General features: G+C 37.2%; 1 protein-coding gene across 3 annotated transcripts in view; it reads left to right on the plus strand.

Moving 5' to 3' along the window:
• Positions 1-27,772, plus strand: part of ebf1b (EBF transcription factor 1b) — a 106,875-nt gene that overhangs the window by 58,638 nt on the left and 20,465 nt on the right. For all 3 annotated transcript variants that reach the window (XM_056731275.1, XM_056731277.1, XM_056731276.1), the window contains exons 7-10: positions 8,561-8,642; positions 11,632-11,773; positions 17,464-17,594; positions 20,603-20,729. In XM_056731275.1, the coding sequence (XP_056587253.1) occupies positions 8,561-8,642; positions 11,632-11,773; positions 17,464-17,594; positions 20,603-20,729 (482 nt within the window). The remainder of the gene's footprint in view (positions 1-8,560; positions 8,643-11,631; positions 11,774-17,463; positions 17,595-20,602; positions 20,730-27,772) is intronic.

A 27,772-nucleotide genomic window follows, 5' to 3' on the forward strand; every position in this document is an offset into this window, starting at 1 on the left:
TGTCAGCGTGTCTGTGAGTTTGGCTGGAGTCTCTATGTATTGTCGGACACGACCTGATGCAGATGTAGCTGCCTGGAGGCTGTGTAACGCTAGACCTGGCTGCTCCGCTGCCCGGGTTGGGTTACACACACTCTCTCTCACACACACACACACTTACTCATAACGTGGATCACTGGTTCTCGTAAAATCCCACGCTTCCCCCGCTGTCGTAGTACCCTTCCCAGATGGGCGGCTCTCTTGCTCTTCCTGAACTAGTGTTTATGTGTCTGTGTGCGTTTATTCCATTGCATGCATCTATGGCTTAACTGGACGTTTCACCCAAAAATGAATATTCTGTCATCATTTACTCACCCTCTTTTCATTTCAAACCTGTATGACTAACTTTCTTCTGCAGAACGCAAAAGAAGATATTTTGAAGAATGGTAACTGAACAACGACGGTTCTCATTGACTTGCATTGATTTTGTGTCAACGCTATAGAAGTCAATGGGTACCGCCGTTGTTTGGATACTGACATTCTTTAAAAATCATCTTTTGTGTTCGGCAGAAGAAAGCCGTTTGAAATGACAGGAGGGCATTTTTGGGTGAACTGTCCCTTTAAGGTAAAATAGTTTCATTTAAATTCATTAATTAAAGGACAAATGTTTGTTTTACTGACCCGTTGAATTGCACTTATTGATAGCGGTACGAATGCACACATACTTTTCCATTTGTTCAAAGAGAGTAAAAAGCATTCCATAGCCCATTTTCTAGCTTGGTAAATACGAGCCATGACTTCCCCTGAAGTATATACTGTAAATAATAAAAGACATTTCCCTCACGGCCATTTATAATGAAGTGCGCATGAGGGGGTACGAAGATGTGCATAAAAACATCCAAATGCAAACTGAAAAAGTGTGTTTACAAATCAGATTAACATTTTGCCAAAGCCTTATTAATTCCCTAAATTTTATAAACCGCTTTCATCATTATGATGGTAGTTTCCTCAGGCACAGTGGATATTAAACCACTGAAATAAGTCCAACAAATAGTGAATACTGTAAATAATGAAAACATTCCAAAAATCAAGAGACTGTTATTATTGAGAAGAAACCCACATCATTTTATCGGTTACACTTCCTATCTGCATATATTATCTGCATTTAATATGCCGTAATTGTTTGCATGACTTTTTGCCTTAATTCAACGTAATATATTCCTGCCGCTGGAATAATTCTTGACCACCTTTTCGGACCCCTTTCCTAAAAATACATAACCCCAGATCTGTTTTTATTACATAATGATGATTATTCATTGACCATATGTTTAAGTCTGTGCTGAGCCATATCTGAGTGTGGGAAACTGACCTTTATATTTTTGGAATCATGACATTGTAAACCATTTTTACTGCAGTCATTTGTAACTACATTAAAATACTAAGTACATTTTGCTGCTGTTTCCAAGTGTAGTGAAAATGTATTTCCTGTTGTTAAACTTTCCTGCCAACACACACAATATTCTTTATTTAGCCACCGAAAAACGATACACAGCTGTGGCCATCACATGCTATCAAAGGCACTTCTGAACTTGACCCATTCTCAGTAATGAAGCCAGATGCGAATAAGAAGGTGAGGGAATCTCCTCTATAATGTAACTCTTTCCCAGGATTCGGGGAGATAATCAGGAGATTTTCCCTGTCTATTATCCTGTCTATTATCCTGCCTAATCTCCATCCGCTAATTAGCTAGAGCTCATGGAGCAAGATGGGCGAATCCAACTGTAGCTCAACACCGAGCAGATGTTCAGAGCAGAGAGAAAGTGAACCTAAAGTCCAGACACGAGCGATAAAGCCAAAGGGGGGATTTCGTGAGGGGAAATAGTCAGCGGCTAATGTCAATCAAAGCGCTTGTTAAAGGAACGAAGATGTTTTTGAAGATTGATGTGATCTAAAGGCAACAGTACATGTAGGAAAATGAGCACATAGGGTCAACAGTGTGGACGCATAAAGAAAATATAAAGATTTAGAGTATATTATAATTATAAGTAATTATAGGTTTATAACACAATTGAATAAAATGAATAATTTTTACTAGTCAGAAATTGTAATTTGAATATAACATTGATAAAACATTAATCTAAAGCCACTAAATTTGGCGAGGGATTTTGGACCAATGAGAATTCACTATGGGTGGAGCCAACAACTTAAACAAACGTTATGTGGCCCGAACTGAACTTCCGGTAGACCTGAAGCAGAAGTACTTCCAGTTTCATTTATTGTTTATTATTTTATCTCAATTACCTTATAAAATCTTAAAGATATTTGTTTAACATTTTTATTTGGCTATAAATGTTCTGTTGGTTGTATTTTGTTCAAAGGACGTTGAACCAGCGTTGTTTACATCTTCTAATATGGCCTACATGGATCAGCGTTGCCAACTTAGCAATGTTTTGTGACATGAAGTGACATGTCAGACACCCTAAGTGACTTCTTCCTTTCTTTCAAGCAACAAAGCAACTTGTGGTTTAAATGGGTTTCTTAATTTTGTTTTTACAGAAAACATATATATATAAACGCGGACACTAGAAAGACTTACTTTTTCACTAGACAGAATGCAAACACAACGCAAAGATGTTATGAAAATTTATTAGCGCAACTGACGAAGTTAGCGGCTTGAGCTATAGCCACTAGATTTGGGCGAGGGATTTTGGTCCAATGAGATTTTCCTAAGGGTGGAGCCAACCAGCACAAAGTGTCTATAATTGAAACAGAATGGTTGTCTATAGACAGTTTCAGAGGCAACAACATACGTTATGTTGCCCAAACTTGACTTCCAGGAGACCTGAAACACAAGCACTTCCAGTTGAATTTTTATAGTATTTTTTATCTCAATTTCATAATAAATCTTAAAGATATTTGCTTAACATTTTCAGTTGGTTATAAATGTTCTGTTGGTTGTATTTTGACCAGCGTTGTTTACATCTTCTAATATGGCATATGGATCAATGTTGCCATCTTTTACCAATTTATCGCGAGACTTAATGACATAATTTACCTTTTAGCAACTTCTTTCTTTTTCCAAGCAACCAAGCAACTTGTAGTGTAAACAGAAACCATGTAAATATATGAAACGTGGACACTTTTGAAAGATGTACTCTTACACTAGACAGAATGCAAACACAACACGAAGATGTTATGACCATGCTAATGAGCACATCTCAGGAAGTTTAGCGATGTTAGCGGCTTTAGCTTGGTTACCACTTAGTTTACCACAGGACATATCTCTTTTCAGAATATGAATGTGAGGTAGAAACTGTCTTGTATTAGTCATATAATCGTGCCATTGCCGAAAACCACATGACATCACTATTTCCTCCCTTATCCTGTAAATCAAAGCACCCCCAGATCAGATGGACCATGAATGAGGTCATCATTTTGAGACAGCTGACCAAGCAGAGCGGGAAAACCGTCTTGTTGTCGTTTTATTTTGTCTCTTCTGAAGACAGGAAGAGACAGGTGGAAGGATTTGGACGTGCCGGATGCCAGTTTGAGTTCTCAGTGATGTGGCTTCACTCGGTTGTCTATGAATTATTTGTGGAGCCAGTGATGACTAAAGAATGTGTCCCTTCAGACGCCACCTCCTCCTTTTGACATTTGTGAGAAACATGACATGGAAACATCCGTATTCAGGAACTTGTGTGTATCTGCTGAGCATTTTTACATCTGTACACACGCTTGCGCTTCTTTGATATGTGGAGTGAGACATTTAATAGGCGATTTATTGCGTAGACGGGAAAGTGCCTCTCAACGTTGTGTTAGCTGTCTGCTGACACATGCAAAAAAAACGTACGTTGTGCCTGAAGCGCAGAGCGGGTTAGCTGTCTTGTGTTATAGACTGTGTGAGATGCTCTCTGTGTACACTGCAGGTTCTTATTCGGTTCTGTAATGATTGCTTGACATTCTCTAACAAAGTATGATATCTTAAGTTGGGTTTAAGGCTTTTTATTTTTTCCCGCTGCAAGTGTAATGTACGGCAAAAGCTCTGAAGATATAGACCAAGAGTACAGTCAAACCTCAGGGCCCATATTCAAAAAGCAAACTACGTTTTCACGTTTTAACAAAAGTAGTAAATCTGTTAGCCCATAAGGTACTGTACAGGACCCTCGGATGCCTTCCAGCCGTTAATCAGCCCCGCTTCTGTGTGTGTGTGTGTGTGTTTGTGGGGCTAATGATTTCCCAGCTAGACCACCAGACCAGCCCCCCGCGACCCCCTGAGCTAGCCCCCAAAATCAATCTTGCTCTCATGAATTATTGAGTTGTTTGCCTTCTGTCTGTTACAATAGACACTAAAGGAGACCTGTCTTCCTCTTTCATTTTTTATTTCTCTCTCTTACTGGATGTCCACTCTCTCGTTTCTCTATTTCTTTCATTGGCATGGTTTGTTGGCCACTCTTTCAATAAGGTGTTCTGAGGTCAGGTCATCTTTCTAGGCATGTGCAGGTATAGACCATGTGTGTGCGCTTTTGAACGAAAAGTCGATTTTTGTATTGAGTCAATGCAAGATGCTGCTGTGAGGAGCTGGATTACTGCTATTACTGGAACCACAACATCATAGGACTGAATTTAAAGGGAATTATAACGAATTAACTTTAGTTGGTAGTCTCATAAGCACCGCGAGAATTTAGTTGAACTCAGAAGTCCAACAATCTAGCTTATTATAGAGTAATTGCATCTACAATGCCGAATGAATATGATCCAGGTGAACCATCAGCTTGATTTCCATATCTCCAGAGATCTCTCGGTTTGATTGACAACTCTCTGTTTCCACACTGCGGTCAGCAATTACCAGTTCTGCATATTAAGAGTTCCTCATCTAGAATGATGCATTTTTTCTCTTTCTGTGTAGTATGTGGTTTATAGAGGGAATCAGTGGGTTGCATGTGTATTAGAAATACAGAGAGAGTAGTATGTCATGTAGAGACTTAATGAGAGTTAGCAGTGAGTCAACCCATTTGCCAATTCAATCGGAGGATGACATCATTGCTATACGGAATGTTGACATCACATTTAGTAATGGTGTCACACCCGTACTGAGTCAGTGAAGAGTTAGAAAGGGATAAGAAAGAAAGAATGTATCCAATATCAAAATGTTGTCATCGAGTACTCATGATGATGTTGATCTAAACTCATCTAACTTGTTTCTTTAGTGGAACACAAGTTCGCTTGCCTTTTATCAGATAATGATGTAAAAAGGTGATGTAAAAAATGGTTGTTTGTGTATGTAAAATTATTATTTATTAACTTGCATTACAGCAAGTTTGGCATCGATAATGAAATAAAGCCCATTTAGCTTGATGTTATTGACATTACTTCTGGCACAACAAACCTTTGTGCACCATGTCATGTCTGCATGCGAAGTCTCTGTATGTTTTGATGCAGAAAAGCTTTCACATTCATTGTTTGTGTATGCGGATTGGGACTGAATTATTTGTCATGTTTCTGGATGTTTTCCATTGTTAAGTTTTATCAGACTTTCCTTTTTATAGTACACATGCCCAACTGTATATTTAAAAGTCTCTATACACGGAGAAATGTACATTTGCACAAAACGTTTGTAACAGCTATATTATAACACAAGTATTGGTCAAAATTGGGCAATGGTGAATGTTATAATTTTAATAATTAAACAGAGATGAGTCTGAGATCCAGAGAGAGAGAGAGAGAGAGAGAGAGAGAGAGAGAGAGAGAGCCAACAAAAATACAAAGAAAGTGGATAGGGAAGACACCCCCGATCTCTCTCTCTCTCTCTCTCTCTCTCTCTCTCTCTGATTCACTTGGAAGTATGCGTTAGCCCTCATAAAATATTAATATTGGTTGTGCTCAGAGCCATAATTGCCATCTCAGCCCCTGAATAATTTATGCTGCTGTGCTGTTCGCACCATACAGGAATATGGCACAGGCAGCTATGGCGGCTGTTTTGCATTTAGTAACCAAATTAGATTGCCTTAACTTAAAAATCTCGCTCCTGCTTCTTCACACGTTTGCTCTTGAACCTCTTTTGAAGTGGATTCATTATGTAATTTCTGAAATTGTTCATTTTAGAAAAAGGTAATGAATATGGTGGAATGAATTCTTAAAACAAATCCAATAAAATTGAACAAATACTTATATAATACAAAAAATAAATTATTATTATATTATTATAAGTTATTATAAGTATTATTCTAGTTAACCCAAAAATAATACAAATGAAGAAAAATCTATCATCATTTATTTACCCTTGGAAAATAAGATCATCTCCAATGGATTTGTGTCCATACAATGGATGTCAATGGGGGTCAACGGTGTTTGGTTACCAACATTCTTCAAAATATCCTTTTTTCTGTTCTCCTTAAGAAAGAAAGTCTTACAGGTTTGTTGTGACGCAAGGATGAGTGAATGATAAAACCATTTTCATTTTTGGATTAACAATGCCTAAGGCTTTCTCATACTTTTAATATTTACACACCAAGAGAGTGCGTGTGTGTTTCTTGCATGTTGTACAGTTCCAGATGTGACCTTCATAACAGATGTGCTTGGCTCCTCTCTGTGTGAAGTCTAACCACTTCACCAGACATCTCACAACCTTCACCTGCTATCACCAGAGTTCATATTGTGCGACAATATAAACTCACAAGTGGGCCTATTGTACGCAAAAGCTATGACAACATCACCAACAATTTTGAGTTGTTATTTGGTGTATTGCGCTTTTTTCCTCTTGGAGTCAGAAGTAGTGATGTACTGTGATCTGGAGTGTTATTGAGAGGTCACAGGGGTCCGTGTGTTAGCTGGTGTAAGTAAGTACGTCCCCACCACACTCAACCCATCTGTAATTGGGCTTCATTGGAGAGCCCTTAACTGAAGGCGACAGCAAGGCCCTATCAATTATGGAAGCATGCGGTGACTCTGAGTGTGTGCGTGTTCATAACATGATCCGCGCACACACCTGAGTGCTCTTTGCTGTATAACCGGGCTTGTCAGGCCACATTAGGTTAAAGTATTAACCAGCCTCCTGATATTAAGGTGACATTTATAAAAGCATGTATTAAAATGGACAAACACAGAGCGCGTGTCTGCAGTGGGTCAGAAATTATGCGGACACTTAAGTGGCGGTTGAGAACGGATGAATATCCTTGCATTACGTGGCAATATATTAAAGCAGTTGACTGCAAACATATTATCATACACGTTTGTCAAAAGCTTAAGCAACCATGAGGGAAGTCAAGCTCAGGAGTGGAGTCACAGCGTGCTGTTGTAATGTTGTCAGTGTGTGAAAGAGAGCTGATTCAGTGCAGTATAACACATTCAGTATCATATTGACAATAGAGACAAAAGTGCCAACACAGAGAGAAGAGAAGAGAGAAAACATGATGATGAGGGTCCTGACAGACACGCATTATCCTGTTACAGTATAAACAGACTGTTTTCAGCTGGTATTGTGCTTTTATAGCTCTAATGCCACGGTTTGAGTTAGGGGTTTGTGTCAGTGCCCATGAATGTGCTCATTTTTCTGCTTAAGCGTGATTATGAAAGAGACAGACGTGACTGGATGAGGGAATGTCTCTTTGAATCAGTGAGCTTCCATAGTCCCTAGTGACAGATGGGGGCTTCACATTTCAGCACACCGCCTGTTGCTGTGTGTAACGTGTTTGGTTTGATAAACTTTTAGGATATGTACTGTAAATGCTCATACAGTCCAGCAAGAAGCCTTTTTCTTATCGAGAACCTTTTTTATTACATAATTTAATGTTAACTTGTTTGTTTTTTATTGTTTAAGTTTAAGTTTTTTATTTATTCATGTGTTTTAATTATTCTAAATGTTATATAATTAATAATAATTTAATATAATAATTATTCTAATAATAATAATAATAATAATATTTAAATAAAAAAGTAAATGTTATTAGTAATATTATTATCATAGGTATTTTTAACAACAACAACAACAACAATGATAATAATAATAATAATAATAATAACAACAATTATAGTTGTCATTATTGTTGTTGTTCAATAATAGTAATGCATATTAGTGTTATTTTTAATGAAACAATCATAATATAACAATAATAGTAATAATAATAACATTAACTTATTATTTAAATATGAGTATTATTATGATTATTATTACATTAAATTAATCATTTTAAATAAACAAATAATAAAACAATTATAATAATATTGATTATTATTATTAATGTAGTAATAATATTTTTTCTAATAACTATTTGCTATTTCTCATCTGGATAAAAGACAAGAAAATGCTCTCTACAATGAGACTTTGCATCTTTCATGAACCATGTCTATCGAACTCAAATTACTAGTAAAAATCTTTGTTTAAATTAATAAATGTAAAAAGGACAAATGCATTAACATTACCAGCCAACAAGAGGTCAATATAGTAAATATTTCATGCTGTAGTTGGTTTCTTAAATGACTCTAACAATGTTTTTGACTAAACTTACAAAGGTTCTCCTACGCTAACTTTCTGAACATTTCATGTTTCTTTCAGTCAAACTGTAACTCTTTTTTTTTTCTCTTACAGGTTTTTCCTGAAGTTTTTCCTGAAATGCAATCAGAACTGTCTGAAGAATGCAGGAAACCCACGAGACATGCGACGCTTTCAGGTAAGCCGTTCATCTGTTTGTCTTTCACATCATCCAGTTGTTCATAATTTCCGAACACTCTTCTTCCATTAATGTCTCCATAAAACTTTGGTCTGTTTTTGCTGATCTGATCTCAGTTTAATGACTTCAGAGTGTTGGCACAACATCATACCAGCTGCATATGTGAGGTCACATTTTATGATCTTTTTGTATATCTTTTGATCAATGATGTAGCGCCATTGAAAGTCTTTTAATGTGGAAGATATTCTTTTTTCTGCCTGTAGTTTCACTCCATTCAGTGTTAGATCATGGTAAAGTCTGCCTCTGCGTCTGTAAACACACATAATTGCACAACACTGTCACTCACACAGTAGGGGTATGTGTAATTGTGTTTAGACGTTGTGTAAACAACCTATCACTGCTTTGTAAGAAACACATAACCTTGACCTCCAGTCTTTCATTGGAATGTGACCCTCATTCACTCACACACTACGCACACACAGAAACTTTCTACAGCCTAAAGTCTTCACACCAGGGGCCGGATTCAAAAAACATTTTTAAGAAGAAAATTCTGTTACACTTTCCTTGATTTGTGTATGTATAATGCATTATAAATGTAGTTTTTAAGCATTGTAATGCACCTTTAAGTGCATTGTAATGTCTTATAATTAATTGTTATTACAGTTTATACATTATAACACTTCAATACATTGTTACACTACACATTTAAAATTGGCTATCATTCTTTACAACTACATAAGGGATTACAAATAATTTTATTTTACACATTATGAAGAATTGTAATGCATTTTACCCTTTAACAACCCTTTATAATGCATTATACATACATGCTTCAACGAAAGTGGTACCCTAAATTCTTCTTGACTGCCATATTTTTTTTATTCTAATTTAAGACAAAAGTTTTCGTACTCCTGAAAAAAGTCTTACAGTTATATTTTTTCTTAAGATTGAAAAAAAGTATATTCTTAAAAAATTATTTGAGAACTTCTTAAGACACTGAAGAAGGCATTAGCCGAAACGTCTGTGTTATCTTGCCTCCCATCATGGAATATAAATATAAATCTACTTCTTTCTGATTGCGATTCACTGTGTATAAGGAATATGTTTTAAAGATTAACGAATTTGTTAACGCATAATTTAAGACGCAACATTCTTACGAACTTCCTATGATTTATTTTTAGAATAATCATATATTTTGTTTAAGAACAGTTTCCTGAATCTGGCCCCAGCTTCTCCCCGTTCAATCAAATTCTCTTGGAAGATATCAAGTTTCTGCTATACATTTAAAAATCTATCTGATCATTTATGTTAACCACCAACAGTTGTTTCTCCAAAAGTCTTCTTAAAGGGTCATATGGCACGAATACGTGTTTTTTGTCTTTGGTGTGTTATAAGTTGCACATGCATGTATTAGACACATAAAAGTGCAAAAATGAAAGAGTGGGAACAAAAAATGCATTCTATCTAAAAGCGAATGCTCACACAGACCTGCCTGAAATACCTTGTGTAACCACAGCCCCACAAATCTACGTCAGTTCGTTGTTTGACTGACAAAGACCGGCCAAATTATGTATGTATTCAGTATATAAATAAGGTGTGCGATTGACCTGTTGTTCCAAATATGGTAAGAGGCGTTACATTTCCGTCACATGCTTGCAGTACTCGACCAATCACTACACACTGGTGAACTGGCCAATCATAGCACACCTCGATTTTCAGAGCGATGAAAAATCAGCAAAGATGAGAAACAAATATGCACGGTATGTGGAAAACACAACGTTTTTTAACCTTAAATCGTGTATACACAATGCTTTACACCTAAAACAAACCATAATATTCATTTTAGCCGTGTCATATGACCCCTTTAACAAAATCTCAGCCTGTTTTTATTGTGTTGTCAGTTTTTAGGTAAGCTGTAAGATGTGTGTTTAGTTCTGTCTAATGAATAATTTGCGCTGCACTATATGCGAGCCCACAGTGATTATGTATTTAGCACCAGAATGCAGTCCTATTTTACATGAGTATGCAAGAATGCATGATAGATGGAGATTGTGTTTATGCACATGATGCAGTTCAATTCTCTACACACTGATGTAGTGCTGTAGTAGTTCACATTTCACGCAAAATCATTATTCCTCAAAATGTTGAAATATAAAGAGATTTTATTTTCTACAAGTCAAAAGGACAACAGGAGAAGAGACGCTGAGTAAGAGAGAGAGAGAGAGAGAATTAAAGAGAATGTACGTGTGTGCTCGATCATCCCTCAAACACTTACCTCTCTGTGCCTCTGTCCTTTTCTTTTTGAAGAGGCAGGATTTCTCTCAGAGCTCAACAGCCATTGAAATAAGAGGCTCTAGGCAGAGGTACCAGGGGGCCTCTGTGCCTCAAAAGGACCTGTTTGTGCCACTCATATTGAAAATTGAATACTTATTACCTTCTTGTCATTGTCTCAGGACGCTTGAGTGCTACCCGCTTTTTAATCGAATTAATCTGAGCCAAGCTATGCCAGCATTCAATCAGAGAGCTCACTGCATTGTGGGATAGACAGAGAGGTGTGTTTGTATGTGTGAATTAGTGTACAGAATAGAAACGAATAAAGATTTAGTGTTTAATTGAAGTATTGCTGGTAAGGGATTATTTCTGCAATACATGCCTCAATATCCCTGTGTTAAAAAAGTGTACGATTACCACAGTGCGGTAAAATTCAAATCAGTTACTTCTTACTCGTATAAGTTTGCCTGTTAGGTTGGAAATGTGTCATAGGTGCTATTAAAACAAATCTCTGTTTGAGTCGACATGCCTTGGCTTCATGTACGGCTGACCAATAAAGGATACTGTGGAAGTGGGGAGGGGGTGGGTTTATTTTCCCATCTTATAAAAATGTGCTATTTAATATGGCAAAAACCTTCTAACAACGGAAATCTGGTTTCCAAACCTAAACAATGTCTTTGATGTGTGTCATCTAAACCCTGCGCTCTTCTTTTAACAGGTGGTTGTGTCGACAACAGTGAGTGTAGAAGGACACGTGCTGGCTGTTTCAGATAACATGTTTGTGCACAACAACTCCAAACATGGCAGAAGAGCCCGGAGACTAGACCCGTCAGAGGGATCGCAGTCATACCTGGAGCACGGTAGGTTACTGTTGCTGTAAACCTAAGATTAATATAGATGAGGATCTGCACATAATTCAGGCTAGCCAATTGGATTATTCAGAATATCTGAAATTATTAAAAAATAAAAATAGGCCATTACACAAAAATAATTATAGTCCTTCACAGTTGATTAAATAATTTTGTATTATTATGTATTTAGTGTGTCGCTCCATTATATTTCTATACACAAATGGTTTTCACCAGAAGTGTTTCAATAATGCAAACAACAATTTTTTTTAATTCTTTCGACCCAATACATTTTCTTTCGTTTTCAACAGAAAACCACATTAAAATAATGAATGTTTTAACTACAAGCATCATGTTTTGGGTCTTACTAATATTAAAACCACATTATCACCCAATTATAATATGGTTAATACCAATAATATGGTTTAGCCACAATAACCCGAATACTTGGTGTTAAAAACCATGATTTACTTTCCTGAGCGATATTTTCCAAAATAAAACGGTATGTTAACTTTAACAAACTGGTATGCAGCAGAACTTAGAAAAGAAAGTAATTGTGAGATTCTAGTAGTTTAACAGAGATGCCGACAGCATGTATATTCAAGCAGTATTAACGACGTGATGAAATACGCAGTAAACCTCTGCAAGTCTCTGACAATAACCACACACAAGTCCACATTTAATTAATAGTGTGATGAAACAAAATCTTTTAGCTTCATCCAGTGCAGTATGTGTGAATGAGTTGGTGAGAGATAACGCTTAGCTGTCAGAGGCGTCTGTGAGCTTTGGCCCTTTAAGTCATTTCTCCAGTGATGCGAGGAGAGTAAAAGATGAAGCAGAGATTAATTAAAGCACTAACCTGTGTCCCGCCTCAGTTTTAACCCATCCCTCCATCTGCGCAAATGAATATGTTGGGCTTTAATAAATGTGGAGGATAAAATTGATTCATGTAGACAGATAAATTAAATTCAACTGGATATTTTTATGCCCCTACAAAAAAGAACAGTGATGAGACAGTGGTATGATATCACATGTTAAGATCATGGTACTGAATGAAAGCCATGTTCACACTTGGGCATTTGCAGGGTAGTTCAAAACTAATTTTTGGAGAATTCAGAACGATTTTATGAGGAGACAGAATTGAATCGTAAAAAAAATAGATTGGTAATTGAAATCAACTTGACTCGCAACTTGAGCATGTTGCTAAGCTAATAACACAATTCCTATCTCTGAACAATCTGGTTACTGGTTGACCATTTGTTAATAAATAATACAACATCCTGATAGGTCATTCTCTCGCATCGTTTTACTTTTTGATTGGTCCGTCGCTGAAATGTGTTTTTTGATTTGCCATTGGCTAATTCCTGTTGACAAAGACTACAAAAGCATGCTGTCGATATAAAAAAATGTATGCTTATTGCATCACTTGCTTATTCGTAACAATGTCGTCGTACATTCACCTTGAAAACCTGCTGATGAACTGCGGTAGAAATTTCTGCTCCCCATGCCACATCCATCACAATGGATTACTGACGGCTGACTCTTTGCTTCAATAATATATGTCAAAAATTGGCTCGGATTGCCATTTTTACTTCATTCGCTTCAAAATAAAAGGCTTTTCAGGGCTTTTAAAAAGCAGAAAGCAGTCATTTCCTCGATCACTAGTGAGTTTTATGTCTGTATACTCACTCCATGGTAATTTAGCTTTCGCTTGCATTTCCAAAGACCATCTGCACAAGACCAAACTCACGTTGACGTGCGGTAAAGTCACTCGGTGTCAATTCTGCCTTCGCTAGTCTATCCAAAGACCATCTGCGCATAACCGAACTCTGACGTGCTTTACAAAGAAGCTTGAAGTATTTATCTAGACGTTCAGCGAATCCAATCAGTGTCCCATTTAGTCTGTCAAGGATTTCGATGTCCGGGGAAATTTGTTGGATCTGGATGGGAGAACAGAACATATGATGGCGGTGATTTATGGTCGTGGATGAATATGGTGTGATAAGCTGAGATGGTCTCTGGGGGTCTCTGGCTGTGTGCTGGCGGAATCAAGCGCTATCAGGCGGTCTGTTCATATTTGGATGAAAGACAGAAAGTACAGATTTACAGTTTGTGTTGACTGTAAGCCTCTGTTATGGGGTTTTTGGACAGGGTTTCAATCTATTGCGTTCAGATGGATATGCTCATGAGATGGCCGTTCACGTGCAGTTCACGGGTTTAATCAGTCATGCTTGTTAAGTTTTTTTTAAGGTAAAAACTGGTTGACAGTACACTGAGGTTTTAAAACGACATTATGCTGAATTAAGTCAATAAGGATTTTTCTATTATTACAAACTATATTTACAAAGTTACTTGTGTTTCGCCTTAAATCGAGATTAAGCTGATTTTATTACTTTCTAGCATTGCATGGTTTAGAAAGGTATATAAAGATTCAAGTTTAATGTCGAAATTTTAACGGGCCTGACACCAGATCAGGTATGAACGTGTCTTAATAACAGTATTTAATGGGAACTCTTGACACGTAGACCATCGGTGGATGTATTTATACATTAAATGAGTTCACATGAAAGAGAAAGCAGGTGAAATGGCTCAGCTGAATCCATCCCAGCGGAAGATGGTCTCGCTGTCCCAGAACTCCAAACACAAACCCAGGGGACACAGAAAAAAAGATACAATCTGGCCATGGTGTGCACTTATGCGTGTGTCACATACCTTGTGTAGGGACTATTTTTATGTTAATTGCGTTATTTGTATTATTTGTATTGCTACATTTATCACGCTTATATCACTAAAATAAAAAAGTTAATTTAAATCGGTAATTGAAGAGTTTATTTTCAAAAACAGATCAAAAATCATGTTTAAACTATGTTATTGTGTTTTTGTTGTGTTATTAAACTATATGTATTATTTATTATTACTTTATCAAAACACACCAGCATCAGTTTGATTGATATTACTTGGAATAAACAATAAAACATGATTTTTTTACCTTTAAAAAAATACTTCTCTGTTTCGAAGTAAACTCCTCAACTGTTATTAATAATTTTAATACATTATTTAAAAGGTAATTTAATAATAAAAAAAATTAAAACACATTATTTGATTACTCAATATGAATCAACAAATCTTTGTTCAAATCCTGTTCACTGAATCATCTGAAGGAACCAATAAACTGAAATGATTCAGATTTCACCTGCTGCTAAAAAGAAAGAGGACTATTCTAGAAGAAGCATGTTGTGCGATACAGTGTTACAAAACAAACAAATTGTAGATGGAAAAAGTTGTGTTTTTCAAGTTATTCATGCTGTTCGGCCGTTAGTTTCTCTCTAACCTGCTTATTTTTGACATTAGTTGCATGTTTCTCTGCCGTACTGCGTGTATTCGAGCGTAATTACTCAAAGCGTGTTGCCCCGTGTTTGTACCTCTGTTTTTCGCCTTTGTGTTTCATGTGTGAGACTTTGTACATTGTAAATGCATGTGTGTGTGTGTGTGTGCATGTGTGTGTCTGGGAGCAGCGTGTTGAGCAGATGGCTCAGAGAAAGCCACAGAAAGTTTAATCCTATCAGATGGATTCATGCGTCTCCATCTGCTTAATCCAGCTACCAATTCAGTCTCCGCCAGAAACCTCCACTCACGCCAAGATTACCGGCACAGATTGCACCTCATCTTCCACACTTTACCACCCTACCCAATGCCAACGTCTGTGTGTGCGTGCGTGCGTGTGTGCGTGTGTGTGTGGTTTCACCCTCCAGGATTTCTTTCCTTTCTAGCATCAGACACAAACTCGATATGTAAAAAGAAGATTAACATGTGTTTACGGGAACATGAGAAGTTGTTCTTTTCTGTAATCTAAATCTGTTGTGATTAGGATTTAGAGATTTTGTTCAAAATAAAACAGGGAATAAATGTAAATACTGGCCACAGATTAAGCTTTTGGCCTATTGAAATGTAATAATAAAATGATTGAGGTTTTAGAAATGTGTCAACAACTTTTTGTATTTGAGAGCACTGATTTTTTCAGAATCAGGGAAGTACAATATGAGTTATAATCTTTTTGAAACATTTGATCGAAACATATTAATGACACTTTCATAATTAATTTTTACAACAATTTTACAATGTTCCACCTGTAAGGACATCATATGGTATAAAATGTTACATATATTATCAGATTTATTATTATTATTAGACATAAATTATTAGAAATGATTGTGATTATAAATGGTTTCATCGGATGCAGCCGCCCGGCCCAAAGTTAACTTCCAGTCTGTGTTTGGTTATAATATACCCATTCTTTTCATATTCAATTAACCAATTTTCACATTTTATTGTATATTAATTGTATTAATTAACCTTAAAACTACTCTACATTTAAATTAAATTAAATTAAAACTACTACCGGTCTCCATAAGATAAGTTTGGACCACATAATGTTTGTATGTTGTTTCCGCTGAAACCGTCTATATTACATTAAATGCAGAAATATATATGTCATGAATAGAACAAAATTTACACTTATTTACACTCTTAATAAAAAGCGATACCATAGAAGAACCATTTTTGGTCCACAAAGAACCTTTTGTGAAACCTTAAAGGTTTTTTATGGAACCAAAGTACCTTTTGAAGCACCTTTTTTTTTAGAGTGTACACCAAGAAAGATACAATTTAAACACTTCTGAAAGGTATCATTTTTAAGGACCTGATGTCAACAGATGCCACTATCATAACTGCTTATTTACATTCCACCACTGTTCACATCATTAATACTCTTGGGTGGACTGTTTCATCGTATCACAGCAAGGTTACAACGTATCTATCCTGACGCGCATCTCGCAGCGTGTGAAGTGAACAGTCACGCTGGTGGTCACAACCCTTCCTCTCTTTATATCTCATTACTGGGAGTGACTCTTTGGCATTTGAGAGCTAAATGCAGGTAAACGCTGGCTGGCTAAATTGCTTTCTTTGCCCCCTGCTAGCGCGAGACTCTTCGTCTCGTGAGGGGAGCCGACAGCTCTAATAAGCAAACTGACCTTTCTCCGTGGTGGTCCCTTTCTCGCTCAGCCGCAGATCCACGGACACCGTGGAGAGCAACAAACAGGGCGCGCTAAGCGAGACTGTGTACCTCGGCGCCCGGTGACAAAAACACGTGTTTCCTGCTGCGGGAGGCCTGGGGTCACTGTATTTACACACTGAACGTACCAAACCACTTCGGTGTTAATGTTTAATTCGGTTTTCTTCAGTGCTAATGTTTACATCAGCTCAGGCACAGTTTTCTTGGTAAAAGCATAATCATCTTTGTTTTAATGCCTAATATGTGCTACAAGAGCTGTGAAAACCACCAACACTTTTCCAGGGCGTCTGTTATGGGACTCTTAGTTGGATCCAGCTGTGTGAGTTTCCATGGTGACATTTGTGTGTTTTTGGTTTCCTGTTCTGGCCTTGAAATGCGAGAAGGAGAGGTGTCAAAACTTTCCTCAGACCTCAGGAAATAAACCACGTTAGAATCCCACCTTTAACCCCTTAGCTAAGAGACCGCATTAAATGTTGGGTGAAATCTTTCTGGTCTTGAACATTCACAACTACTTACTGTTTAATCCTGATCAAACAATGATTTGTTGAAATGCTGTGAGAAGTACAAATATTACATTCTGTTTATTTTCTTTCTTTCCTCAAATTTGGTCCCGTCTTGTTGCTGGGAGCAGCAGCACCTTGTGTCAAAGCCATCAGTCCCAGTGAAGGCTGGACAACAGGCGGCGCTACTGTCATCATCATCGGAGACAACTTTTTTGACGGTCTGCAGGTCATCTTCGGCACTATGTTGGTCTGGAGCGAGGTGAGATATGAATGTTTTGTGCCGTACGTCCGACTCGATTTTTGATTTTGTAGCTGCCTGTAGCCAAGTTGTCTCTGAATATAAGCTCACAAACGTTGAAAAAGCTTAGTTAAACTTCAGCTCTAGAAATATCTGTACTAGAGCTATCTTCCATGTTAAAAAATGATGCTGCCACATTAAACGTTTTGTCCACACGTTGTTCTGATTGGTTAATAGATGTTCCATTGGGTTATTTTAAAGTACTTTAACTGAATAGCCATACATGATTTTAATTATAAGGGGCGACATAAAGGGGGGGCACGGTGGCTTAGTGGTTAGCACGTTCGCCTCACACCTCCAGGGTTGGGGGTTCGATTCCTGCTTCCGACTTGTGTGTGTGGAGTTTGCATGTTCTCCCCGTGCCTCGGGGGTTTCCTCCGGGTACTCCGGTGTCCTCCCCTGGTCCAAAGACATGCATGGTAGGTTGATTGGCATCTCTGGAAAAATTGTCCGTAGGGTGTGAGTGCGTGAGTGAATGAGTGAGTGTGTGTGCCCTGCGATGGGTTGGCACTCCATCCAGGGTGTATCCTGCCTTGATGCCCGATGACTCCTGAGATAGGCACAGGCTCCCCGTGACCTGAGGTAGTTCGGATAAGCGGTAGAAAATGGAATGGAATGGGGCGACATAAAGCTACAACACATTTTGACAAATAAATTCTAGTGCAAATGTAGTAATGGTTGTAAATAATTGAAATAATTTCCTCCAGGGCTTCGAATTTTCTTTAAAAATATCTAAATAATCTCTAGATTAATCGCATCTAGAATAAAAGTTTGTGCCAAAATAATGAATAAAATGTTTACATAATATACGTTTGTGTACTGTGCATATTAAACATATAATATATATATACACTCACCTAAAGGATTATTAGGAACACCATACTAATACTGTGTTTGACCCCCTATCGCCTTCTGAACTGTCTTAATTCTACGTGGCATTGATTCAACAAAGTGCTGAAAGCATTCTTTAGAAATGTTGGCCCATATTGATAGGATAGCATCTTGCAGTTGATGGAGATTTGTGCAGCTCCCGTTCCACCACATCCCAAAGATGCTCTTTTGGGTTGAGATCTGGTGACTGTGGGGGACATTTTAGTACAGTGAACTCATTGTCATGTTCAAGGAACCAATTTGAAATGATTCGAGCTTTGTGACATGGTGCATTATCCTGCTGGAAGTAGCCATCAGAGGATGGGTACATGGTGGTCATAAAGGGATGGACATGGTCAGAAACAACGCTCAGGTTGGCCGTGGCATTTAAACGATGCCCAATTGGCACTAAGGGGCCTAAAGTGTGCCAAGAAAACATCCCCCACACCATTACACCACCACCGTAATTACATTAATGAGAAATGAAACAGGTGTTCCTAATAATCCTTTAGGTGAGTGTATAGTTATATATATATATACATTTTATTTATAAACACACAAACATATATTTAAGAAAAATATAAAATATAAAATGTACATATAATTTAAATTATTGATAAATATAAAAAATACATTTACATACAAATATGTATGCATGTTTGTGTATGTGTTTATAAAAACAAAATTAATATGCACAGCACACAGAATATATTAAAAATACAAACTTTTATTTAAAGAAAATGTGATTAATCACGATTAATCGTTTAACAGCCCCAATAAAAATGCTTAAATATTCAATGTATATTGTGTTGTCTGTTATTTCGTACACACTTCTCTCTAATATCAGTATTAGTTCAGTTGAAATAAATGGTTTCTAGCTGTGTAAATATTAAATTCATATGAAGCGCTTTAAGCAAATCATTTCTCCTACAAATGTTCTGCTTAATAGAAGTCATCCTGTGTTGTTATTTAAACAGATTACCTTAAACGGTTATATCCATCACATTTGCAGCGGCTGTCAAAGACACGCTTTCTCATTTCAGAATACATTACTGACACGTTAGGCCGACATTAAGCAGATGATTAAGTTACTGTGCTTAAGTGATTACAAAATGTAATACTCTCAAAAAAATACTCAATTGTTTTGACGTGTCTTTGTACAAGAAATGGAGTAGCTTATGTAACGCCCGCTAACAGGCGGTTTAAGGACTGCCACGCTGAAACAAACACACCACCATTTCTTGAGATTTCAAAGGTCCTTCTACTGTAGATACTCAACAAGCTCCTTTAATCTTCCTGTATGCTGTTAGCTCCCAAAGAAACAAACTAATGACCGTGTGTGTGTTTTATGATGAACTACATCTGGTACCGATTAAATACACTGTGCTGAAATCTCCCTATAGGCGTTCCTGTTGACCTTGTAACCTTTGCCCTTTACCTCCTGACCCCGTGACACTATACAGGGGGCCTCGTTTCGAACCATGCGGTTCCCCTCAGCTGCAGTGCCAGCGGGGATCTGATTACAACAGATAACATCTAACAAGGGAGGAAGAGGACGAGAGAATAGGACCAAGGCGGATCTGTTTCTATTATTTCTTTCCCTCCCACCCGTTCACCGTCCGCCAAACACAGCGATAGTTGTCTGCCGTTCCTAAAAAGCACCATTCAGTAACATAGGGTTTTGTTGAATCGTGGTCTTTTTGTGGACTCACGTCAACCCCGTCTTAGCATGTGGAGTGTACAAATGGGCAGTTAGAGACGAACAGGCACTTAAGGAGGGTCAGAAATAGCCTTGATTATTCCTGTGAGAGTACATATGAACTGCCATGAGACTCCATGTTAGCTCGCTTTCCTCTTTCACGTTCTAAAGGTCACGTTCACATAGTTTCCTTTTTAAGACCACTTTCACTCGCGGGCTTGTAGACGACAGTGCTGAACGTTGTGTGTTAGGCTTGGTATGTAGGGTCAATTGTGTGTGGATGGCCTGAAACATATGCTGCACAATGCTAAACGCACATTTTTATATGCTTGTAGTGGATTGTTTTGTTTTTCAAATGTAGCTGTTCGAGATTCTAACCCCCCACATCTCTCCTCCACAGCTCATCACACCTCATGCCATCAGAGTTCAGACCCCTCCACGTCACATCCCCGGGGTGGTCGAGGTCACGCTCTCCTACAAGTCCAAACAGTTTTGCAAAGGCACACCTGGCAGATTCATCTACACAGGTAAGATTTAAATGTGTGAACCTACAGTACAGTAGTAAAATTTATATTTATATAGTTTGTACTCCCCACTATGGTGGAAACAATCTGTGATGCTAAAGGTTGAGGATTCGTTTTTGTTATTGGAGAGTGGCGAACGGGCGGTTTGTTATGTGAAGGATTTCTTTTGCACACCAACACGCTCTGTCGAAAAACACGGGTTGTTAGCTTAATTACTGTTGATGGAGAGAATATCACAACTAATGCTTATAAAACCTGTTACAATTAAGGACGAAAACAAGCTGCGCTTTATAGACCTCCATATTGAAGCCATTTAAACATGGAAACAAACTGTGTAGCCGTGCAGCTTACACACAACCGTTTAGGCATAAATATACCAACAGACATTTCAATACCTCAGTTATTTTTACACACTTTAATAGGCACCACATACAAACATATGTACACATGCAATATAATTTTGCATTTTTTTAGAGTCTGTTTCCTAAGTGAGATTTCAAAGAAAATATTAATAATGTTTTTTATTATGATTTCATGATTTTATTGTTTTTATTATTAGCTGCATTTTTGGAGTTATTATGACATAAATCAAAACAAACTAACTGCAGTTTGATTGATAATAATTGGATGGCACAATAAAAAAAACATGATTTTTGATCAATTTTTAAAACGTAGTCTCATTTTGGAAAGAAACTCTACATTTTACCATAACACATCAGCAACTATTTGTGTCTTTCTTTAATAAATGTTGCTTCTCTTCATTTGCTTTATTCTAAACTATTATCAATAATTCATTTATAGACAGGACTTGTTTGTGTAGTAGATACTACAGTGGTGGAAATAAATATTTAAGTTATTTTGAAACAGAAGGGCTGACTAGTTTATCTTTCTTATTTAATGTCTATCTTTGTATGCAAATAATCTTCAGACTTTTGAATCACTAGATTGACTTAATTACAGACTGGTTGAAAATAACTTACACATTTTTCGTAATAAAAAATGTAACAATTTGTATTTTTAAAGTAAACTTAACAATATTATTAATACATTACTATAGTGTTTAAAAAAATCTAATGATTCATGTTGAAAGATTCCAAGACCTTTTTATTTTATCTTTAAATAACAGTTGTTAAAAATTGTTTAGGCAAAAATCAACCCGCAGATCCCCCTCCAATCGATGCCCACTTCTTTAAAGAGGTCAAAGGTCATCTCTCTGACAGCTCATTGACAAATTTCACAGTTATTTTTTCAGCATCATTTTGTTTGTGCTTGCTCGTGGGTGTTAAATCATCACGCACACCCACACAAACAAGAGGACAGACTTGAAAGTGATTGGAAATCAAAGGCGAATTTAAAGAGAAAAATAGCTGTGATCTGGTGCACAGATGGATCGTACGCGAGGGTGACGGACTTATTCCACTGACACACACACACAGAGAGAGAGAGAGAGTGAGAGAGTGAGAGAGTGAGAGAGAGAGAGCAGAAAACAGCATGCATGTCCACAGAACTTAAGTGCCATGATAAACATGGTATAAGAGTTGTAGGTGGCAACCAGTGACATTCGGAGGAAGGCACAGATGGTAAATTTCTTTTTTTAATTCTTTCACCCACAAGTATGAATATATCAGTCGATATGAAAGATGGGTGGGCAATCTACGAAAAGAGAAATACATCTTGAGAAATTTCTTCTGTTTTTGTAAATCTAAGCTACAGGTAAAACTCTGTCATGTTTAAAAAGCCAAATTCAGACATAGAAAATTCAACAAAAGCACAACATTGAGATTATTTACCTTATTCTTGACAAACGATCACAGTTGGCACCTTTCTAGGCATCACCAGCGCTACACAACTGGCAGGAGGAGATGGCAGCTGGCAGGGGTATTAGAAGCAACCAGTAGACAGCTGGCCATGTTAATAAGACTCTTTTAGCCTAGGCCGCTAGCAACGGTTATTTGCATAGAACACTAGCAAACCCTCAGAACTAATTGAATCAATACAGGCAAAGCCACGCACGCCTCCCACTAGGTCCTGGCCAGGCATTAATCAATGGGTACCTGGAAACTACGATTGCAACATCAGAATCCATAGATGGCTAAATCAGTCAACCGCAACAGGAATGTAACATGAGTCAGAGGTCATGTAGATAGTGACGTGAGGACGTCAACGATTTTGGTGCTTTAAAGTTGAACTATGATAGCTTTAAGGACATGTATTAGTAACATGCAGAACAACATTGACGAAATTCCGGTTTAGAAGATGTCAATATGTATAATGTCGAACGTCCACCAATTCCGAAAAGGTTTTTTATGACATCATTCTGCACTGCAGCTCATTCAAACACTACTGGCTGTTTTAAAAGGGGGAGGAGCCTGTTTCTGTGACCTGTTTCAGTGGAAATTGCGTCAACGCAACGAACAAAGCGTTACATTTCAAAAAACATATGTGGTAATAAAATATGCACCATAAGTTCTTAAATAAAAGCATATGCCAAATGCATAACTGTAAATTAGCTTTCCTGTAGCTCAGTGGTAAGAGCATTGCGTTAACGACGCAAGGTTGTGGGTTCGATCCCAGGGGATTGCAAATACCTTTGTAAAATTTATAGGATAAAGCAATGTAAGTCGCTTTGGATAAAAGCGTCTGCCAAATGCCTAAATGTAAATGTAATGTAAATCCATTCGTTACTTCTTTCATCTTGTTAAAACATTAAAGAAACATTAAGAAACCTGAGATTGTTTGGTGGTCTAAGTGGGTTAAGGTGGTCTGTTTGGTTACTGAGGTGCGCAAACCCCTTTTCAGACCAGACCAGAGCAGACCAATCTATCTAATGGAAAATAGCACTGCGACCAGGAAGACTTTAGGCCGGTTTTATCTGTGTTGTCTGTATTTTTACAGTGGCGTGTCGTCGTGGTGTTTCAGTTTCACTGGGCACCATGACGGATCTCTGGGGACAAACTAATACATCTCATATAATTGACAGTGTAGGTTCCGTGTCACTTCCAAAGCTGAATGTCAGCGCCGTGTGTTTGTTAGGAAGTTCAAAGTACCAATCGATAAACCATTGGAGCAACAGAGACAAATCCTGGTTATGGAACTGCCATAACATCATAGGGAACCAGATATGGAAAAGAAAGAATGTTTTCATATTTGTTTTCTTATAATAGCTTTTTTTGTATCCCCCTACTAGATTTTGCAATTTTCTACATCTGCTATATTTCATATCAGTTATGGATCACATTTCTATAAAGTGATGTGTTTTGAAATGATGAAGTGTAGATCAAAATTGTAAATCATTGATTGGATTATGGACCTTGTATATGACAGTGTAAATTAAGGGGAGGAGTTAAATAAGAGATGATGATGATGTCAGCTAAATAGGAAAGGTGTTTTAGAGGTAGAGCTTGTTGACATGAATGTACGATTTTTCTTTAAAAACATGCATTAAAGAATCATCAACAGAAAATTGCCTTAAGAAAGAAAATAGGGTAAGTTTAGATTTCACGGTAAAAAAGTACATATTTACTGTAAAACATTGTACATTTTCAATGGACATTTTAACCGAATATCTAAATAAATAGTTTTTTCGTGCAAGAAGCTCTGTCAGCCAGGCAAGCAATGTGAAAAGTGTGACGTGAAATAGCTACAGTCCCCAACTAAATGCTTTATTGTCGAAAGAAACAAGCACCTCCAATTAGATTACAGGCAATTCGAGGTCACAGCGATTCAGTCCTTCGAGCGCACATCTCTGCAGCGGTCACGATGGATAAAATTGAGTCAAGTAACACTGTAGATAATGGTAGACTTGCACACACACTGCTAACAAGACCCCAAAGGACTAGTTTTATGGCTTTATTATATAACACTGTCCAGCTGAAAAACAAGATCACAATTGAAATATGTTATTAGTCACCACACAAAGCTGAAAAAGTCCAAGACTGCCCAAGAAACTTCATTTATGACATTTAATTTACTTTTTTATATAGTTCAGTTTCCTTCATTTGGTAAAGAACACACTTTAAACCAAATTTTATCAGCACCTCTTTTACAGCCGCCTACATCTCTTCTAGTATATCTGTTGTTTTGTATCATAGAGATGCAACGTTACAAAGAAACGAGCGGCACACAGAAAGAGAGAGAGAGAGACGGAGAGACACAGGGATAAAATTGTTCTTTATTGATCTTAAAGTAGTGTGGCTTGGAAAAAATAACTCATCTATAATAAGGGGGAAAGAATGAAGCAATAATTCAGAGGTATCGAACGCTCCACTGCCACAGGTATTGATCCCCCTGAGCTCTTGCCTTGAGCTCGTACCTGAAGGAGTAAAAAAACCCTGCGTGCCCTTTGGGAAGACGGAGGGAAGGAGACGAGGAGGGGGAGGAAAATGGTGACATTCCCTTGCTCATTACTGCAACACCGTGGCAGGGAGAGAATGGGAAAAAATAATGTTTTGGTTAAAGGCGATCCATTCGCTCGTAGCCACACGCCTGCTGGTTTAAGAATCAAAACAATTTAGATTTGTGAACTTCGATTCAGTTTGATATTTGCACGTCAAATAAAAACAATGTCTTCATGTCTGACTACTAGATTCAGTATATTCGCTTTAAGTTGATCAGTTCGGCTTGAATCATTCAGTTTGATTCGAATCATTTCAGCATGTTTTTAAAAGAAAACGAATTAAAATATGATCCATACAGTCATGCCGCTGCTGTTTTTTTAATAAAATTTGTTTTAATATAGATTCCAAAAGTCATGTTGAATTCAATTGGATTTTATTGACTGAATAAATGTTTAAATAAGAAAAGAGTCACAAATGTCTGACTCAAATGCACCCGTCATGCCATTGTAATATGCTCAAACTCACATCTCATCCCACTATGTTTTTATTTTATACGTTTGTATTTGTGTTTGGTAATACACTACTTTATCGAAATAATGAAATAAAAATACAGCCTTATAAAACTTCATAAAAGGATAAGTTCATCTTTAAAATGAAACTTCTGTCATCATTTCCTCACACTAATGAAATTTTAAACCTGTGTGATTTTCATCTTGGCAACCAAAAACCATTGGTCCACATTGACTTCTATTGTATGGACAGAAAACCAATGCAAGTCAAAGGGGACCAACGGTTTTCTGTTACCAACATTCCTCAAAATATCTTCTTTTGTGTTCTGGGGAAGAAAGAAAGACACACAGGAGTGAGTAAATGATGAAAGAATTTGTATTTTGCAGGTGAACTATTCCACTGATCTCCATGATCTCCATGATTTTTCTCAGACAGTGAGATTTATTTCTCATTAATTCGTTATTCATATCAATATGATAATGTCCATGATATAAGAAAGTAATTTTGGCTTTAAAACCAGCTGGCTGACCACCACATGACTAGGAGACCAGCATAAACCAATGAACACCAGCAAGGTGATGGATAAAGAGGGTACAAAATGCAAGGATATGAATTTGTCATGTCGATTCAGATGCATTCGGTTCCTTTCTTTTATCCAGCACATCATCCCTTACTTGAACCAATATTCTTTTAACATCTCCCTTTTGAAACATTTGAAGTTGCTAAATAAGCTTTTAGCACAGTTCAGTTGGATACTTCTGTCACTTATAGGCCGGTGTGCTATTTTGGGCTCTTTAACCACTAAAGCCACCAAGGGAAAACTGTAAACCAACATCCCTGTGCAAATTGATGCCATGTGGTATTAATATGAGAAAAACAATAAAACAGTTTGAAGAAGTGGAGTTAAGCCAAGCTATAAATACTTACTGTGTGGTTAGCGCTTGTTTCACATGTAGTGAATACTGCGCTCGTCTACAGGGAAAAGTTAGGCCAAAAACAATCCCACTTCCCCATTTTGGGAGAAGTTCTCTTACAGTGGAGATTTTAGAAAGTTGATGGACTTCATTTGCTTTTGAGAACTTCATTGGCCTGATATTGTTTTATTTAACGCCTTAAAAACACTTGATGGTTCCACTATTCATGGAAACGTAGTGTTCTGCAGCAGTTCTACATATCTCTTGTCATTGCAAACCTGTATGACTTTCTTTCTTCTGCAGAACACAAAAGAAGATATTTTGAAGTATGTTGGTAACTGAACAATGGCATTACCCATTCATTTCTATTATATGGACACAAATCTTTGTATGGACTCAAAATGTAATCTAATGGGTGCCGCCATCGTTCGGTTACCAACATTCTTCAAAAGATCTTCTTTTGTGTTCTGCAGAAGAAAGAAAGTCATACAGGTTTAAAATGAGGGTGAGTACATGGGCAATTCCAGCGTTATGGACATGACATTTTGCATTATGGACGTGACATTGGTACCACATTTTGGGAGACGATAAACTTTATAGGATTTCTGTAAAACAAAATGCACAATCCTGAAGCAATAATACCCACTAATTGGAGAAGACATGCCTCTTTATAGAACTTCAAATAGTTACTTTATATTAATTTTCATGTGTCCATTTATGAGGAATATGTAGTGTTATGGATGTGACAATCCCGAAAATGTCACTTACCAGACTATGAAAAATAATGCACTAAAAATAAAACAAATCTTTTACAGATTTGAAGCGAGATCTCACATTTTTATATTTGAACCCAATGTTTAAATTTGTGCCTTTACCATGGTAAAAACCCTAACATATTTTTTCGTGGTAAGGTTGAAATTTTCATGTAATTGGCCAAATCAGAATTTTCATTTTTGGTTGAACTATCCCTTTATACCCTCTTGAGGAACACATTGACTCATAACCCAATAACCCAGAGATAACTGTGCCTGTGTTGAAAGTGGAGAAGAGTTGAAAACTTTCATAAGATCCTTTGAATTTTGTAAACCACCGTTTGGTCTAGCTTGGTTATTTTTTAAAAGCCGTTCGGATCTTGACTTTTCAAGCTGGTCAACGAGAAGGGAGCATTGCTGCCACTGTGTGTGTTGTCTTTGCAAAAAATGTTTGGAAATTGTTGAAATTGCATAAGATAAGAAATTTCAAATGAAGTGATGTCTACACATAAGTAATAGCAGAGCTTCATTTT

The sequence above is a fragment of the Triplophysa dalaica genome, chromosome 19 (assembly GCF_015846415.1).
Source record: "Triplophysa dalaica isolate WHDGS20190420 chromosome 19, ASM1584641v1, whole genome shotgun sequence".
Taxonomy (NCBI): Eukaryota; Metazoa; Chordata; class Actinopteri; order Cypriniformes; family Nemacheilidae; genus Triplophysa; species Triplophysa dalaica.